At 41.2% G+C, this 20,006-nt stretch overlaps 1 protein-coding gene and 1 long non-coding RNA gene across 5 annotated transcripts in view; one reads left to right on the top strand and one right to left on the bottom strand.

The window, feature by feature from the left end:
- Positions 1–556: 556 nt before the first annotated feature.
- On the bottom strand, positions 557–2,373 carry LOC145862542 (uncharacterized). The gene is made up of 2 exons (XR_014381986.1): positions 2,263–2,373; positions 557–1,924 (listed from the first exon to the last, which is right to left on the bottom strand). It is a non-coding gene; the product is annotated as an uncharacterized LOC145862542 (long non-coding RNA).
- Positions 2,318–20,006, top strand: part of tmtc4 (transmembrane O-mannosyltransferase targeting cadherins 4) — a 71,349-nt gene continuing 53,660 nt past the window's right edge. For 2 of the 4 annotated variants that reach the window (XM_082966925.1, XM_082966923.1), the window contains exons 1-8: positions 2,318–2,766; positions 2,991–3,194; positions 4,977–5,092; positions 10,191–10,407; positions 11,697–11,788; positions 12,352–12,448; positions 12,774–12,866; positions 19,325–19,486. In XM_082966925.1, coding sequence (XP_082823051.1) covers positions 3,033–3,194; positions 4,977–5,092; positions 10,191–10,407; positions 11,697–11,788; positions 12,352–12,448; positions 12,774–12,866; positions 19,325–19,486 — 939 coding nt within the window. In that variant the 5' untranslated portion in view covers positions 2,318–2,766; positions 2,991–3,032. Of the gene's footprint in view, positions 2,767–2,990; positions 3,195–4,976; positions 5,093–10,190; positions 10,408–11,696; positions 11,789–12,347; positions 12,449–12,773; positions 12,867–19,324; positions 19,487–20,006 lie in introns of all 4 variants that reach the window. The other 2 variants (XM_014163787.3, XM_082966924.1) reach the window with 2 other exon arrangements.

The following is a 20,006-nucleotide window of genomic DNA, read 5'->3' as shown; positions in this document are numbered from 1 at the left end:
AGTCTCCTGAGGAGGAAAAGGTGTTGTTGTGTGTGTGTGTGGACAGAGGAAGGGCTCTGAATGGCATTTGTGTTGCAAAGTGAGGGTCAGAGTGCTGGGCAGTTTGTGTTTACATCATAACATGTACATACGTCTATTAATCAGACCTTTCCTACACTGATATCTCAAAACTACAATGTCAGGAATGAGGGGGAAGTTTCTCCTCTGTTCATGTAGATGCAATTTATCAGTAACAGTATTTTATGTTATCAAAAGAAGTGTCTTTCTCATGCTTACACATATATAATATGCAATACCATCACCATGATTCAATATTAATGGTAATGCACTACATTACAACAGTATTTTCTTCTTTTTTTTACTGACTTTTGACTTTTCACCTATATTTAAGGCCAGGGCATGACCCTCTTATTGGTCTTTGCTCACTTAAAGTATATTTCTCCTTGCAAAGCATTAGTCAGCACAATTAAATAAATACTGACACATCTATCGATCTTGTTGGTTGATATCTGGTACTTGTAGGTCTACTGTCATTCTTCCATTGCATGGGGCCAGCTGTCTTTCAAATCAAATCAAACTTTATTGGTCACATACACATGATTAGCAGATGTTATTGCGGGTGTAGCGAAATGCTTATGTTTCTAGAACCGACAGTACAGTAATATCTACCAAGTAAAAAGTAACAATTTCACAACATATACCCAATACACACAAATCTAAGTAAAGGAATGGAATTAAGAATATATAAATATATGGACGAACAATGTCAGAGCGGCATAGACTAAGATACATTAGAATAGAATAAAATACAGTACACTACCGTTCAAAAGTTTGGGTTCACTTAGAAATGTCTTTGTTTTTGAAAGAAAATTGATTTTTTTTGTCCATTAAAATAACAAGAAATTGATCAGAAATACAGTGTAAACATTGTTAACGTTGTAAATTAGAATTGTAGCTGGAAACGGCTGATTTTTAATAGAATATCTACATAGGCGTACTGAGGCCCATTATCAGCAACCATCACTCAGTTGTTCCAATGGCACGTTGTGTTAGCTAATCCAAGTTTATCATTTTAAAAGGCTAATTGATCATTAGAAAACCCTTTTGCAATTACGTTAGCACAGCTGAAAACTGTTGGGCTGATTAAAGAAGCAATAAAACTGGCCTTCTTTAGACTGGTTGAGTATCTGGATCATCAGCATTTGTGGGTTCAATTACAGGCTCAAAATGGCCAGAAACAAAGAACTTCCTTCTGAAACTCGTCAGTCTTTTCTCGTTCTAAGAAATGAAGGCTATTCCATGTGAGAAATTGCCAAGAAACTGGAAAATCTCGTACAACGCTGTGTACTATTCCCTTCACAGAAGTGCAAATTGTCTCTAACCAGAATAGAAAGAGGAGTGGGAGGCCCCGGTGCACAACTGAGCAAGAACACAAGTACATTAGAGTGTCTAGTTTGAGAAACAGACGCCTCACAAGTCCTCAACTGGCAGCTTCTTTAAATAGTACCCACAAAACACCAGTCTCAACGTCAACAGTGAAGAGGCAACTCCGGGATGCTGGCCTTCTAGGCAGAGTTGCAAAGAAAAAGCCATATCTCAGACTGGCTAATAAAAATTAAATATTAAGATGGGCAAAAGAACACAGACAATGGACAGAGGAACTCTGCCTAGAAGGCCAGCATCCCGAAGTCGCCTCTTCGCTGTTGACGTTGAGACTGGTGTTAACAGTCTGATTGCCTAGAGATAGAAGCTGTTTTCAGTCTTTCGGTCCCAGCTTTGATGCACCTGTACTGACCTCGCCTTCTGGATGATAGCGGGGTGAACAGGCAGTGGCTCGGGTGGTGGTACCTGTTTCCTCCAGCATTTTTGACATCGGGTGTCCTGGAGGGCAGGTAGTTTCTTCCACATTGTAGGCCAATGTTTTCTGCAAAAGGGTAACTGTTATGTCATAACAAAGTTCAGAATATCAAATATTCTGCATTCTTATTTACATCCATATTCCAAAATAAAATACCTATATTCAGAGACCGAATGCCATTAGACATTGTATAGGCTAATTGAGTTTTGTTTTTAGATTAATTGCAGGTGCTAATAGGCTATGTCAGGACCATCAATTGTTCAAAAACTTCAAAGGAAAGATATTGCAATACATACATTATTGGTAAAACATCTATTCATATATGTATCTAAGCTGTTAGCTGCATCTAAATAGAACTAGATATCTTCATTTCTACATTCCGTGGCCTTGTGTTGTTACGTTACCTAGTTGTTGTCACGTGACATCCACTTTCCTTCGTCATCATCCAAACTCATTCCACGCGCCAGCCAACGAGGAAGTACCATTCATGCATACAGTCGCAAGTTGTTTATTTACTAGATAGACAGACAGTGTTGACAAATTGTTAGTGGTGTACGTGACGGTCAACCTGCATTTCTCGCCGCCTTTGAGTGTTTTCTTTCGGTGCATATGCAGACGTAGGAGATACATTTGTTGCCGCTAGCCTGCTAACAGCATCAGCTAACGTTAGCTGGCTAATAGTTAGCAAGCAGTATTTACTTGCCAAAAATTTCACTTGGCAACCTTTGCAATCATTTTAGTTAGCCTACAGGCTATATGAATTGGCTTTATTAGCAGTTGCTCTGATGATGCTTGTAACGAAATTACTTTAGTAAGATTAGCCAGCCAGCTGTAGTTAACTATAAAGCCGCTGCAATGGAACTCATACTTACGTGCACTTCCTCCAAAACGCCTTCCAATATAATGAGGTATGCATGCTCTACGTGCGTGTCCCTACAATTCCTGTAGCTTGCGAACAGACTGATATGTGAGGATATTTATACAATCGTAATTTTGTACACATAACAATAGTTAACCAATATCTTCATTTCCTACAAGGTAAAGCCTAAAAAATACTGTAAGGAGTAGGCTATTGTTATTCTGCCACCAACACTAAAGTCTTATCACACCATTCCATGCCCATTTCCTGTAGGGAGTAGGTGATGATGCAGGATGACCAAAGACCCTATGCATCATGGCACAGACTGAAATTAATTGGGACCAACAGATACCTTTACCAAAGCTTTCCCCATTCCATGCCAAGATCGCTGTGGCACTAGTGGCACTGCTCTGCTTCATCAATAGCTATGATGGAGACTTTGTGTTCGATGATTCTGAAGCCATTGTCAATAACAAGGTAATAATCTACTTATCACATACTCACTACATGTTCCAAGGTACATCTTCAAAGATGCAGTGTCTATAAAAGCATGATCTATTCAAAGTCTGTATTGTGTGCATAATTTCAACAGAAGCTTAAAATAACCTCACAGCCACAGTACATACTGCATCCAGTACAGCGTATACTTACAGTTGAAGTCGGAAGTTTACATACACCTAGGTTGGAATCATTAAAACTAGTTTTTCAACCACTCCACAAATTTCTTGTTAACAAACTATAGTTTTGGCAAGTCGGTTAGGACATCTACTTTGTGCATGACAAGTCATTTTTCCAACAATTGTTAACAGACAGATTATTTCACTTATAACTCAGTGTCACAATTCCAGTGGGTTAGAAGTTTACATACACTAAGTTGACTGTGCCTTCAAACAGCTTGGAAAATTCCACAAAATTATGTAATGGCTTTAGAAGCTTGTGATAGGCTAATTGACATCATTTGAGTCAATTGGAGATGTACCTGTGGATGTATTTCAAGGCCTACCTTCAAACTCAGTGCCTCTTTGCTTGACATCATGGGAAAATCTAAAGAAATAAGCCAAGACCTCAGGAAAACAATTGTAGACCTCCACAAGTCTGGTTTTTGCTTTGGTGCAAAAAGTGCAAATCAATCCCAGAACAACAGCAAAGGACCTTGTGAAGATGCTGGAGGAAACAGGTACAAAAGTATCTATATCCACAGTAAAACGAGTCCTACATCTACATAACCTGAAAGGCCGCTCAGCAAGGAAGAAGCCACTGCTCCAAAACCGGCATAAAAAAGCCAGACTACGGTTTGCAACTGCACATGGGGACAAAGATCGTACTTTTTTGGATTAATGTCCTCTGGTCTGGTGAAACAAAAATAGAACTGTTTGGCCAGAATGACCATCGTTAATGTTTGGAGGAAAAAGGGGGATGCTTGCAAGCCGAGGAACACCATCCCAACCGTGAAGCACAGGGGTGGCAGCATCATGTTGTGGGGGTGCTTTGCTACATGAGGGGCTGGTGCACTACACAAAATAGATGGCATCATGAGGTAAGAAAATCATGTGGATATATTGAAGCAACATCTCAAGACATCAGTCAGGAAGTTAAAGCTTGGTCGCAAATGGATCTTCCAAATGGACAATGACCCCAAGCATACTTCCAAAGTTGTGGCAAAATGGCTTAAGGACAACAAAGTCAAGGTATTGGAGTGGCCATCACAAAGCCCTGACCTCAATCCTATAGAAAATTTGTGGGCAGAACTGAAAAAGCGTGTGCGAGTAAGGAGGCCTACAAACCTGACTCAGTTACACCAGCTCTGTCAGGAGGAATGGGCCAAAATTCACCCAGCTTATTGTGGGAAGCTTGTAGAAGGCTACCTGAAACGTTTGACCCAAGTTAAACAATTTAAAGGCAATGCTACCAAATACTTATTGAGTGTATGTAAACTTTTGACCCACTGGGAATGTGATGAAAGAAATCAAATCTGAAATAAATCATTCACTCTACTATTATTCTGACATTTCACATTCTTAAAATAAAGTGGTGATCCTAACAGACCTGAGACAGGGAATTTTTACTCAAATTAAATGTCAGGAATTGTGAAATTGTGAGTTTAAATGTATCTGTCTATGTAAACTTTCGACTTCAACTGTATGTCATATTCCAAGTCATACATGCACACATCAATGTATGTGTAAAAAATAAAATATATATCCCTAGGCATCTAAAGTTGGTTTTTGTCACATCTCTTTTCTGATGTGTCTCTCGCAGGACCTGAACCCAGCCACGCCTCTCAACAACATCTGGAGAAATGACTTCTGGGGAAGTAACCTGAGCAGCAACAACAGCCACAAGTCCTACAGGCCGCTCACTGTCCTCACTTTTAGGTAGGATACACACATGCATGCCATGAACTCATGTACGCACTCACAAGACTGTCCGCAAGGTAGCTCTGTCAATGTACAGAAAGACGGACAGATCTAAAAGTAGGATCACAGCTGCCTCAATTAACTGCCTCAATTCATCCTAACAACTTTTGTAAAGAACATAATGCCAACATGACCTTGGAATGTATTGATGGATAATTGTTGAAAACACGATTTGATTCTCTGAGAGGATGTCAGAGATGGGTCCCAAGTGCTATTCTTCTCTATAGAATTGCAATTGATAGGCGATGAATATGTACAGTATTTTACTTTGACTGGTTTCAGGATCTCAAAATTGCATTTTATTTCCCCCTGACATACACTATATATACAAAAGTATGTGGACACCCCTTCAAATTAGTGGATTCGGCTATTTCAGCCACACCCCTTGCTGACAGGTGTATAAAATCGAGCACACCGCCATGCAATCTCCATAGACAAACATTGGCAGTAGAATGGCCTTACTGAATAGCTTAGTGACTTTCAACATGGCACTGTCATAGGATGCCACCTTGCTAACAAGTCAGTTTATCAAATTTTTGCCCTGCTAGAGCTGTCCCGGTTAACTGTAACTGCTGTTATTGTGAAGTCGAAACATCTTGGAGCAACAACGGCTGGGCCGCAAAGTGGTAGGCCACACAAGCTCACATAATGGGACTGCCGAGTGCTAAAGAGTGTTGCGCTTAAAAATCGTCTGTCTGGGGTTGCAACAGTCACTACCGAGTTCCAAACTACCTCCGGAAGCAACGTCAGCACAAGAACTGTTCGTTGAGAGCTTCATGAAATGGGTTCCCATGGACGAGCAGCCTCACACAAGCCTAAGATCACCATGCACAATGCCAAGCGTCGGCTGGAGTGGTGTAAAGCTCGCCGCCATTGGATTCTGGAGCAGTGGAAACGTGTTCTCTGGAGTGATGAATCACGCTTCACCATCTGGCAGTCCGCCGGACGAATCTGTCTTTGGCGGATGCCAGGAGAACGCTTCCTGCCCTAATGCATAGTGCCAACTGTAACGTTTGGTGGAGGAGGAATAATGGTCTTGGGCTATTTTTCATGGTTCGGGCCCCTTAGTTCCCGTGAAAGGAAATCTTAACTCTACAGCATGCAAGGACATTCTAGATGATTCTGTGCTTCCAACTTTGTGGCAACAGTTTGGGGAAGGCCCTTTCCTGTTTCAGGATGACAATGCCCCCGTGCACAAAGTGAGGTCCATTCAGAAATGGTTGTCGAGGTCGGTGTGGAAGAAGTTGGCTGGCCTGCACAGAGCCCTGACCTCAACCCTTCACAATTCTAAACCAAACTGCTATTCATTTTGTTGCTCATATTTGGACTCATCACATCACCTATTACAACCAGATCTGGGTTCAAATACTACTTTAAATCTCTAAGTTACCTTCACATACATTTGAAGTACATTGAACAAAATTTTCAACGCAACGTGCAACAATTTCAAAGATTTTACTGAGTTACAGATCATATGAGGAAATCAGTAAATTATAATAAATGCATTAGGCCCTAATCTATGTATTTCACATGACTGGGAATACAGATATGCATCTGTTGGTCACAGATACCTTAAAAAATTGTAGGGGCGTGGATCAGAAAACCAGTCAGTATCTGGTGTAACCACCATTTGCCTCATGCAGCAGGACAAGTCTCCCTAACGTAGAGTTGATCAGGCTGTTTAATGTGGAATATTGTCCCACTCTTCAATGGCTGTATGAAGTTGCTGGATATTGGTAAGAACTGGAACACGCTGTCATACACATCGATCCAGAGCATCCCAAACATGCTCAGTGGGTGACATGTCTGGTGACTATGTAGGCCATGGAAGAACTAGGTCATTTTCAGCTTCCAGGAATTGTGTACAGATCCTTGCGACATGGGGCCGTGCATTATCATGCTGTAACATGAGGCGATGGCGGCAGATTAATGGCACGACAATGGGCCTCAGTATCTCGTCACGGTGTTTTATCAAATTGCTTTTGATAAAATGCAGTTGTGTCCTACAATCAGCATGCCAATTGCACGCTCCCTCAACTTGAGAAACTTTTGGCATTGTGTTGTGTGACAAACCTGCACATTTTACTGGCCTTTTATTGCCTCCAGCACAAGGTGCACCTGTGTAATGATCATGCTGTTTAATCAGCTTCTTAATATGCCACACCTGTCAGGTGGATGGATTATCTTTGTAAAGGAGAAATGCTCACTAACAGGATGTAAAATAATTTCTGCACTATTTGAGAGAAATAAGCTTTTTTGTGCGTATGGAAAATATCTAGCATCTTTGATTTCAGCTCATGAAACATGGGACCAACACTTTACATGTTGTGTTTGTATTTTTTGTTCTGTATAAATATTCAGATATACAGTACCAGTCAAAAGTTTGGACACCTACTCATTCTAGGGTTTTTCTTTATTTTTACTATTTTCTACATTGTAGAATAATAGCGAAGACATCAAAAATATGAAATAACACATGGAATCATGTAGTAACCAAAAAAGTGTAAACAAATCAAGATATATTTTATATTCTTCAAATTAGCCACCCTTTGCCTTGATGACAGCTGTGCACACTCTTGGCATTCTCTCAACCAGCTTCATGAGGTAGTCACCTGTAATGCATTTCAGTTAACAGGTGTGCCTTGTTAAAAGTTAATTTGTCGAAGTCATTTCCTTCTTAATGCGTTTGAGCCAATTCGTTGTGTTGTGACAAGGTAATGGTGGTATACAGAAGATAGCCCTATTTGGTAAAATATCAAGTCCATATTATGGCAAGAACAGCTCCAATAAGCAAAAAGAAATGATAGGCCCATCATTACTTTAAAACATGAAATCCAAATTGAGATGTTTGGTTCCATCTGCTGAGTCTTTGTGAGATGCAGAGTAGATGAAGGGATGATCTCCACGTGTGGTTCCCAGCATGGAGGAGGAGGTGTGATGGGGCTTTGCTGGTGACACTGTCAGTGAGTTATTTAGAATTCAAGGCACACTTAACCAGCATGGCTACCACAGCATTCTGCAGTGATATGCCATCCCATCTGGTTTGCACTTAGTGGGACTATCATTTGTTTTTCAACAGGACAATGACCCAACATACCTCCAGGCAGTGTAAGGGCTATTTGACCAAGAAGGATAGTGATGGAGTGCTACATCAGATGACCTGGCCTGTACATTCACCCGACATCAACCCAATTGAGATGGTTTGGGATGAGTTGGACCGCAGAGTGAAGGAAAAGCAGCCAACTAGTGCTCAACATATGTGAAGCTGGTTGAAAGAATGGCAAGCGTGTGCAAATCTGTCATCAAGGCAAAGGGTGGTTACTTTGAAGAATCTGAAATATAAATATATTTAGATTTGTGTAACACTTTTTGGATTACTACATGATTCCATATGTGTTATTTCATAGTTTTGAAGTGTTCACTATTATTATACAATGTAGAAAATAGTAAAAATAAAGAAAAAAACATGAATAAGTATGTTTCCAAAGTTTTGACTGGTACTGTATTATCAAGTAAGTACACAATGTCCCATTGTATCTCAAGCTAAGCCAATTTGATAGTCCATTTAAACTCAGTTTTTCACAATTCCTGACATTTAATCCTAGTAAAAATTCCCTGTCTTCGGTCAGTTAGGATCACCACTTTATTTTAAGAATGTGAAATGTCAGAATAATAGTAGTGAATTATTTATTTCAGCTTTTATTTCTTTCATCACATTCCCAGTGGGTCAGAAGTTTACATGCACTCAATTAGTATTTGGTAGCATTGCCTTTAAATTGTTTAACTTGGGTCAAATGTTTTGGGTAGCCTTCCACAAGCTTCCCACAATAAGTTGGGTGTAACTGAGTCAGGTTTGTAGGCCTCCTTGTTCGCACACTTTTTTTCAGTTCTGCCCCATAGGATTGAGGTCAGGGCTTTGTGATGGCCACTCCAATACCTTGACTTTGTTGTCCTTAAGCCATTTTGCCACAACTTTGGAAGTATGCTTGGGGTCATTGTCCATTTGGAAGACCCATTTGCGACCAAGCTTTAAGTTGCTGACTGATGTCTTGAGATGTTGCTTCAATATATCCATGCCATCTATTTTGTGGTGCACCAGTCCCTTCTGCAGCAAAGCACCCCCACAACATGATGCTGTCACCCCTCTGCTTCACTGTTGGGATGGTATTCTTCGGCTTGCAAGCCTCCCCCTTTTTCCTCCAAACATAACAATGGTCATTATGGCCAAACAGTTCTATTTTTGTCTCGTCAGACAAGAGGACATTTCTCCAAAAAGTACGATCTTTGTCCCCATGTGCAGTTGCAAACCGTAGTCTGGCTTTTTTATGGCAGTTTTGGAGTAGTGGCTTCTTCCTTGCTGAGTGGCCTTTTAGGTTAAGTCGATATAGGACTCATTTTTACTGTGGATATAGATACTTTTGTACCTGTTTCCTCCAGCATCTTCACAAGGTCCTTTGCTGTTGTTCTGGGATTGATTTGCACTTTTCGTAACAAAGTGCAAATCAAAGTGCAAATCGTAACAAAGTTTTTTTCTGGGGTCTTGGCTGATTTGTTTTGATTTTCCCATGATGTCAAGCAAAGAGGCACTGAGTTTGAAGGTAGGCCTTGAAATACATCCACTGGTACACCTCCAGTTGACTCAAATTATGTCAATTAGCCTATCAGAAGCTTCTAAAGCCATGACATAATTTTCTGGAATTTTTCAAGCTGTTTAAAGGCACAGTCGACTTAGTGTATGTATACTTCTGACCCACTGGAATTGTGATACAGTGAATTATAAGTGAAATAATCTGTTAACAATTGTTGGAAAAATGACTTGTGTCATGCACAAAGTAGATGTCCTAACCGACTTGCCAAAACTATAGTTTGTTAACAAGAAATTTGTGGAGTGGTTGAAAAACTAGTTTTAATTAATGTCTCAAACCTAAGTGAATGTAAACTTCCCACTTCAACTGTACATGTATGTACTTTGTTGATATCATTGTGTATTATTGATATACATTTTTCAAATCTGTTTGTAGAATTCATGCTGTCATCTCTTTTATTATGGACCCAGGCTCAACTACCTCATGGCTGGTGGGCTGCACCCAGTAGGCTTCCATGTGCTGAACATCGGCCTGCACAGTCTCATATCAGCGCTGATGATCGACATGTTCTCCATACTGATCGGTGGCTTGGCATACGATGGGAATGGGAACAGGCTCAACCACGCACCCAAAGCTTCTCTCCTGGCTGGTCTTCTCTTTGCAGCGCACCCCGTTCACACCGAAAGCGTAAGTAGACAAACATTGTATGGGATGGAGGGATGTAGGAAATAGTGAAAACACACAGACTGGTACTATGAAGCAACCATTGTTGCGTGGCTATCACATAATATTTGTTTGTTTTATTGCGATTGACTGAAATGAGAGGCGGAGACCTATGAGATGGATACTGTGCGCAAATATGAAAAGTGGGAGTCTTGGGGATTGAACCCGGACCCATCACAAGGGGCAATGCATAGTCCGGAGTCGGCAGTGCTGTTACCAAAACCAAACTCCGGCACTGGAGCTATCTATGATGACACTGGGTTGTTAGCTCAATTGAATCAGAATGGACTAGAAGAGACGTCCTTAATCAGAGCAATGTTCCGTGGTGGATAATCGTGTATTGGCGGCCATATCTGGTGTACCATTTGATATGTAAAATTTTGAACTGATAGACTTTGTCCAATTCTATGATTCCCCCTCTGGCAAACAATATTTCTTCACTTACTTTCCAAAATAATAACAGCCTCCCATCACTACATGTGTTCCAACATCCGCGGGTGTTTGTTGTATTAAACATGCGTTAGAGCCATGCCAGGAACAAAGGCCCATCTCAATCGGAATGTGCATCGGAAAGGTGTGCGTTTTGAGCGAGGCCCAGACTATTAAAAGCTTATTCATACCCGGTGGTGGTGTGTGAGGGCTGCGTTGCCCGGTTGGAGGGCTGCACCCCCCCTGCTCTCGGCTGGCTTTAATCAGGGAGGGCAAGGGGCTGAGGGAGACCTGGGGGTGGGAGCGGGCAGACCTCAGACCCAAGGCCTGCTGCATGTATCAAAGGAGATAGCCCCCAGGATCCCAGGACGTATGCAGTACACACTATGCAGACACAGTATAAATCATACACACACTATATGTAATATACTCTCTCTCACACACACCGACAGAAAGGGGGAGAGAGATACACACAGCGACAGAGAAGGACACACACACACACACATGCACTGCACACACAGGCCAGTAATGAGACTCCTGCGCTGGATATTAGTTGGCTGCTGTCAGTAAGGCTGTTATACAGTACAGGAGCAGATACAGGAAGAGAGTGTATTTGCGTTATTACGTTTGATCATGTGCAGGTTGTTAAAATATACATTCCGACTCTCTGTTGGCTGACACAGTTGCCTTCATCTGATCATTTCTGCTCTATCAGAAGTGTCCAAGGGCAGATTAGATAACAGATGTAGATTTTTAACTGGACATGTCAAATGACGGAATTCTGTCTCTCATACAGCAGTTACACCCCTCTGTCTCTCTTTCAGGTGGCAGGGATTGTAGGCCGGGCAGACCTACTCTGTGCACTGTTCTTCCAGCTCTCCTTTCTGACCTACTGCAAAGCCTTCAGAGGAGGTAGGTTGTGTATGCATTAAGGATGGTGTGTCATGGTTGCTTGAATGTATACAGAGAGAGTAAGAACATGCATCACAGCTATAGGCAATGTACACAAGTCTCATTCATGTTTTCAGATTCCCTAAGTTAACATAGTTGATATGTTTTGGAGGTATATATATTATACACACTACACACACACACACACACACACACACACACACACACACACACACACACACACACACACAGCACAGCACAGACACAGTACCAGTCAAAAGTCTGGACACACCTACTCATTCAAGGGTTTTTCTTTATTTTTACTGTTTTCTACATTGTAGAATAATAGTGAAGACATCAAAACAATGAAACAACACATATGGAATCATGTAGTAACCAAAAAATGTGTTAAACAAAATATTTAATTTTTGAGATTCTTCAAAGTAGCCACCCTTTTTCCTTGATGACAGCTTTGCACAGTCTTGGCATTTTATTGTTTGAATATTTAATGCAGAAACCATTTTATCGTTTTAAATATTTAATCTATGAACTACGTCTCACTCATCTATGGATGTCTTCTGCAGGTAGGGAAAGCGAGGAGAAGTTTTCCATCCATTGGATTGCCGTGAGCCTCTTGCTGTGCGCTGCGGCCATGCTCTGCAAAGAACAAGGCATCACAGTCCTGGTAGGGGCGTCAAAACATCCTCACTTTACTGCTAAATAAATGCGACCTAGTAGCCGCTTTTATCCAAAGTGCGTAGATATTTAGTATGTGATCCCTGCGATAATTAAACCCACAACCTTGGCATAGCTAGCGCCACTCTCTTGATGGTCATATACAGTACATTGTGTTAATGACTAAGCTTGTGTAATGGAAGCCAAATACATTTGTAGCCTATATTTAACTCTTGTGAACCCGACCCAGCAATTATCTGATGAAGATGTCTGTCGCTGGTTTACATTGTGCTTGAATGTCTAATCTCTAATGTTTCTTTCTTCTCTTCTCTCAGGGGGTGAACGCTGCCTTTGATGTCCTTCTGATCTGTAATGTAAATGTCTACGAACTGAGCCAGAGGTTGTTCATCAGGAGGAAAGCAGAAGACGTGAGTAACTAGCATACTACTTACAATGCCCAATACATGTTTTCATTCTACAAGGTATGCTAGTGTGGACATTGGAACAGTGACATTCGCTAGGGTTGGGCGGTATCCAGATTTTCATAAATTCATAATGTTCTTGGACCATACTGGGATGAATGGTATTACCGGCACTGCACACAAGGGGCGCTATTTCTTTCCAAACGTAAAAAATATACACTACCATTCAAAAGTTTGGGGTCACTGAGAAATGTCCTTGTTTTCCATGAAAACATACATGAAAAGAGTTGCAAAATGAATAGGAAATATAGTCAAAATGTTGACAAGGTTATAAATAATGATTTTTAATTGAAATAATAGTGTCCTTCAAACTTTGCTTTCATCAAAGTATCCTCCATTTGCAGCAATTACAGCCTTGCAGACCTTTGGCATTCCAGTTGTCAATTTGTTGAGGTAATCTGAAGAGATTTCACCCCATGCTTCCTGAAGCACCTCCCACAAATTGGATTGGCTTGATAGGCACTTCTTACGTGCCATACGGTCAAGCTGCTAACACAACAGCTCAATAGGGTTGAGATCGGGTGACTGTGCTGGCCACTCCATTATAGTCAGAATACCAGTTGACTGCTTCTTCCCTAAATAGTTATTGCATAGTTTGGAGCTGTACTTTGGGTCATTTGGCTTTGGCTTTTTCTTTGCAACTCTGCCTAGAAGGCCAGCATCCCAGAGTCTCCTCTTCACTGTTGTCGTTGAGACTGGTGTTTTGCAGGTACTATTTAATGAAGCTGCCAGTTGAGGACTTGTGAGGCATCTGTTTCTCAAATAGACACTCTGACGTACTTGTCCTCTTGCTCAGTTCTGCACCGGGGCCTCCCACTCCTCTTTCTATTCTGGTTAGAGACAGTTTGTTCTGTGAAGGGAGTAGTACACAGCGTTGTACGAGATCTTCAGTTTCTTGGCAATTTCTCGCATGGAATAGCCTTCATTTCTCAGAACAAGAAAAGACTGACCACTTCAGAAGAAAGTAATTTGTTTCTGGCCATTTTGAGCCTGTAAACGAACCCAAAAATGCTGATGCTCCAGATACTTGACTAGTCTAAAGAAGTTTTATTGCTTCTTTAATCAGCCCAACAGTTTTCAGCTGTGCTAACATAATTGCAAAAGGGTTTTCTGATGATCAGTTAGCCGTTTAAAATTATAAACTTGGATTACCTAACACAACGTGCCATTGGAGCACAGGAGTGATCGTTGCTCACAATGGGCCTATGTAGATATTCCATTAAAAGTCGCCGTTTCCAGCTACAATAGTAATTTACAACATTAACAATGTCTACACTGTATTTCTGATCAATTTGATGTTATTTTAATGGTAAAAAAATATATATTTCAAAAACAAGAACATTTCTGCGTGACCCCAAACTTTTTAATGGTAGTGTATATTATGCTAACAAAGTACCAGCGAATTCCCATAGCAGGCGCTAGATAAATGCTAACAAGCGCAAATGTATTAAAAACAAAACTGATATCACATTTACATTTACACATTTGGGGCGGCAGGTAGCCTAGTGGTTAGAGCGTTGGACTAGTGACAGAAAGGTTGCAAGATCGAATCTCCGAGCTGACAAGGTAAAAATCTATCGTTCTGCCCCTGAACAAGGCAGTTAACCCACTGTTCCTAGGCCGTCATTGAAAATAAGAATTTGTTCTTAACTGACTTACCTAATAAAATAAAAAAATACAAAAATTGTTAAATGTTAAAAAAATTAAAAACATAAGTATTCAGACCTTTACACAGTGCTTTGTTGAAGCACCTTTGGCAGCCTCGAGTCTTCTTGTGGGTATGACGCTACTAGCTTGGCACACTGGTATTTGGGGAGTTTCTCCCATTTTTCTCTGCAGATCCTCTCAGGCTCTGTCAGGTTGGATGGGGAGCATCGCGGCACAGCTTTTTTCAGGTCTCTCCAGAGGTGTAAGATTGAGTTCAAGTCCGGGCTCTGGCTGGGCCACTCAAGGACATTGAGACTTATCCCGAAGCCAGTCCTGCGTTGTCTCCCCAAATACAGGTGTGTCCTTAGGGTCGTTATCCTGTTGGAAGGTGAACCTTCGCCCCAGTCTGAGGTCCTGAGCGCTCTGGACAGGTTTCCATCAAGGATCTCTGTACTTTTCTCTGTTCATCTTTCCCTCAATCTTAACTAGTCTTCCCGTCCCTGCCACTGAAAAACGTCCTCACAGCGTGATGCTGCCACCATCATGCTTCACCGTAGGGATGGTGCCAGATTTCCTCCAGATGTGACGCTTGGCATTCAGGCCAAAGAGTTCCATCTTGTTTTCATCAGACCAGAGAATCTTATTTCTCATGGTCTGAGAGTCATTAGGTGCCTTTTGGCAAGCTCCAAGCAGGCTGCCATGTGCCTTTTACTGAGGAGTGGCTTCCGTCTGGCCACTCTACCATAATGGCCTGATTGGTGGAGTGCTGCAGAGATGGTTGTCGTTCTGGAAGGTTCTCCCGTCTCCACAGAGATACTCTGGAGCTCTCTCAGTGACCATCGTGTTCTTGGTCACCTCCCTGACCAAGGCCCTTCTCCCTCGATTGCTCAGTTTGGCTGGTCGGCCAGCTCTGGGAAGGGTCTTGGTGTTTCCAAACTTCTTCCATTTAAGAATCATGGAGGGCACTGTATTCTTGGGGACCTTCAATGCTGCAGAAATGTTTTGGTACCCTTCCCCAGATCTGTTCCTCGACACAATCCAGGCTCGGAGATCTATGGACAACTGTCGGACCTTACATAGACAGGTGTATGCCTTTCCAAATCATGTCCAATCAATTGAATTTACCACAGCTGGTCTCCAATCAAGTTCTAGAATCATCTCAAGAAGTATCAATGGAAACAAGATGCACCTGATCTCAATTTTGAGTCTCATGGCAAAGGGTCTGAATATTTACGTAAATTAGGTATTATTTTATTTATTTGTAAACATTTCTAAGAAACTGTTTTTGCTTTGCCATCATGGGGTATTTTAAAGTAAGACTTTAACGTAAGAAAATGTGGGAAAATGGAAGGAGTCTGAATACTTTTCGAATGCTCTGTACATTGTGGAGTTGAAACTGGGCTAGCTAGAAAACTAGCAAACTAAATGCATAGCCGGAGCCCTGAGCTGGAGAAAATGTATTTGGCACTTCTTACGTAGTTAACTTATAGTTATAAGATATTTAGCTGGCAAACATTAGTAGTGAATTTAAAGTGTAAACTGATCAACTCTCTTGGGCTGCTCAACAGTGGATCGTCATGTCACGTTTGCTCCATTAGCTTTTTGTAAAGAAACATACACTTATGTGACTGGCTCAATTGAATATTTCAGCAACATTTTTTGTACGGTATTTAAAATCATACCGTCGGTAGAATGAAGGTTTGGATTTTGTAACGTAGTGTGGCAAAGAAGGGGGTCGAGTGATAAATGGCAGATATGTGAGGGCAGAACTAATAAACGGGCTCTGCCCGATCACTAAAATGGCCACCCCGATCAGAACTACAGATCACAAAATGGCCGACTGCCAAAACTACAATTCCCAGAAGCAAGGGGAACCATCAGAAGGTGGAGCCGACCCACTGATAAAAGGTCAAGAAAAACCAGGAAGAGAGAGGGCGGGAAGGATCTATGAACCATAGAGAAAGAGACAATCTACATTGGCTGGATTTACCGTGTACGAGCTGGACTGTTTTGGACTTACCTGTTGGCGTTTAGACCTGGACCTACCGAGAACCAGATTTGTGTACCGAACCCTGCTATCCTTGACCTTACCTGCGGCCTGGGTGGACCAGGACAGCGAAACAAACACACAGGTACTGTCATGTTCGAAAGAACTTTCATTCTGGGCTGACTTTGGTGACAGTTTCCCACTTAATTTGTGACAAACGCTCCTAACTTTGAAGAGGTTTGCCACAGTAGCCATTGTAACATAATTTCACCATACACTCATATAACCATGTAAACCATCCATACTAAGCCCTCTGAGTCTAACTAGAGCCCGAACGATATGGGATTTTTTGTTTTTCCGATTTTAGAGAGTGGAAATATTAATCGATAACTGATATGTGCTGATTTATTTTTATTTTAGCTGAAATAAAAAAAAAACATCCGTACAAAAGATACTCAACGTTGATTTCTTACATTTGAGGAAAGAACATTAATGTAATAATTTAGGAGCACCAGAAAGAGATTTTTTTTATGTAAAAATTGTGTGTTACTTTAATCTAGTGAAAGGAGGATAAACTGCACTGATTCCATCATCAACAAATAAATGCCTAGGCTCTGAAGAATGAGCTGCCTCATGCTAGCCAGCTGGAAAACAACGACAGGACACATTTTCAGTGTATTAGTATTTAGCTATGTTTTCATTGTAAGGCTGTAGCCACTGAATTCTGGTAATCACTTGAAAGGAAAAACAACTTATCTTTGTGCTATCTGGGATCCTTGGGACCTCCAAACAAGTGTTTAGTGTAATGGTTCAGGTTTAGCGTAGGGACGTCCCAAGGATTCTTGATACTACTAAGCTTTAGTGAATGGCGTCAAGAACTCTCACACAGCTAGTTAGATGGCTGGCTAGCTAGCACTTGTCAAGGAAAGGATTAGCGATTGGCGAAACGTGAATTTGAACCAGTCCCTATCAAGTGACAATGCATCCATACATCAAAACGTAGCTACAAAGTGCTACTTTGTAAACTGCAAAGTTTTTTTTTTTTTTTGTGTGTCTCAGAAAACATTTGAATGACAGAGCTTGAGGAATAAGCTTCTCAAAGAGCAAATATAACACTAGATTTCGGTGGCTTCACTAAAGGGCATTAACGTTACCACAGAGCTGAATGTTCTTAGCACTGCTCTTTCTTTACATTTGGGTGTACCATCAATTGTCTGTCAAGACACCTGACACCCTACCATGAGACTTCACGTAATGGTATATGCCCAGAGTGCATTTCTGGCCAGCTCAATAAAGTGGTAGCAGTAAGACTAAGAGTTAGTTCACAGTTGTTCACTCTCCTCTCTGACTTAAGGTATCTTCATGCTTCCCAGCTGAAACAGTTTGGAAGTGTTCGTGCGTATATTATGATGACATTTTGTGCCGTTTTTGTACTTTTCGGGCACAAGCCATCTTTTCTCGAGGCAAGCCGACGTCTACGCCCTTTCGTCGGTGATTGGTCAACTGTCACGTCCTGACCAGCAGAGGGAGCAATTGTATTAGTTTTGGTCAGGACGTGGCAGGGTTTTTGTGTGTTAAGTGTTGTGTTGGTGATTGGACTCCCAATTGAAGGCAGGTGTGTTGAGTTGCCTTTGATTGGGAGTCCTATATAGTAGTGTGTGTTTTTCTTTGGGGTTGTGGGTAGTTGTTTTTGCACTGCGTTTTGTGAGCCTGCAAAACTGTTCCTGTTGTCGTGAGTACTGTTTATTGTTTTCCCTGTGGATGCTTTGCGTGTTTTCATTAAAAGAATATGAGTATCCACATACCCGCTGCGCCTTGGTCTTCTCTCCACTACGACACATGTGACATCAACAGTAGGGATTCTTCAAGTCTTTGTTGTCATTCAACGAGAGATGACTCATTTTCATGCAGTTTTTCTGCAACAAACATCTTAGTTAATGTAAAACTGAGGGACGAAGATCTCTGCAAAAACATCAAAATTAATGGGAGATTTCTTGAGTTATCTTAGATTAATTCTGACTATTTTGAGGAAGTGTATACTAGCTACAGCGTTTCAAAATGGACAAGTACTACTATTGCCGCCCTCAAGACAAATAATGAAATGCACAATAAAGTCAAATTCTATGAACTACTACTTTCTCCGCATCTTACATACGTCCTTTCCAATGGATCAAACGGTGATACAAATACATCAGTAAAAGGATAATATCATCTGATAATATTGGACGGGCTCTACCTCTTACACTAATTGTGTTGCGTTTCGTGCTACACTACTGTATATGCCCTTATGTTATACTAAGGAAGTTGTATTTCCGTAGCTAGGGCTGACAGTAAGGGTTTGTGAAAAGCAGAATCAACAACCTCTGCATAATAATAACAGTGGCTTTGTGAGAATGAGAAAGTTCACAGTTTGCCATTGTTATGCAAATGAAGGCTGAAAAGTACCAGTTGCTTGGCTTTGACCCAAAGTGAGAGCATGTCCGCTGGAGCCATGGTCGAGTGAGACACATGTCGGCCCCGCGTAGATGGAAAAAAATGTCTGAGCCTTTTGGGTAAAACACTGGGGTAAATCCTGCATGGAAATGCACCAGAATAGCCTTCTAACATGTACTGATCATGTACCCTATGGTTATGGTTAGGTAAGTGTACTTAATTTGGACTCGGGCTGTTGTTGTTGTTGTGGACTCCTCTACACTGAATGATGCAAACATGATTAGTTTTGCAAGATGCAGGAATTATTACTATGTTTGTCTGATGTGTGTCGTGTCAGGTGAGTGAGCGGGTGAAGACGGGCCTCCTGATCCGATTGGCTCTGCTGGCTATGGGCGGAGCCTCCCTGCTGTACGCCCGCTGGAGAATCATGGGAACTGGGCCCCCTGCCTTCACTGAAGTAGACAACCCAGCATCCTTTGCAGAAAATGTCTTTCTCAGAGTGAGTCATGTTTTACCTATTTGAATGATACTGGATGGAGTATGTAGGTTAAATAACGACTCTTATGGTAATTTGTAATCTCACCCTCCTCTATGGAAGGAAATTATTTTTTTGGTTTTGAATTGTCTTTTTAGGACGTGCTCTTAATAGTTGAAAACATCTATCACCGCGCAGACCTCTATAGTAGTACACCAATCTAGAGGTCGACCGATTATGATTTTTCAAAGCCGATACCAGTTATTGGGGGACCAAAAAAGCCGATACCTATTAATCGGCCGATTATTTTCTATTTTTTTCCCTAATGACAATTACAACAATACTGAATGAACACTTATTTTAACTTAATATAATACATCAAAATCTATTTAGCCTCAAATAAATAATGAAACATGTTCAATTTTGTTTAAATAATGCAAAACAAAGTGTTGGAGAAGAAAGTAAAAGTACAATATGTGCCATGTAAGAAAGCTAATGTTTAAGTGCCTTGCTCAGAACATGGGAACATATGAAAGCTAGTGGT

The sequence above is a fragment of the Salmo salar genome, chromosome 21, assembly GCF_965601325.2.
Source record: "Salmo salar chromosome 21, fSalSal1, whole genome shotgun sequence".
Classification (NCBI taxonomy): Eukaryota; Metazoa; Chordata; class Actinopteri; order Salmoniformes; family Salmonidae; genus Salmo; species Salmo salar.
Note: the sequence above shows the minus strand (reverse complement) of the source record. Positions and strands in the feature narration are given on the sequence as shown.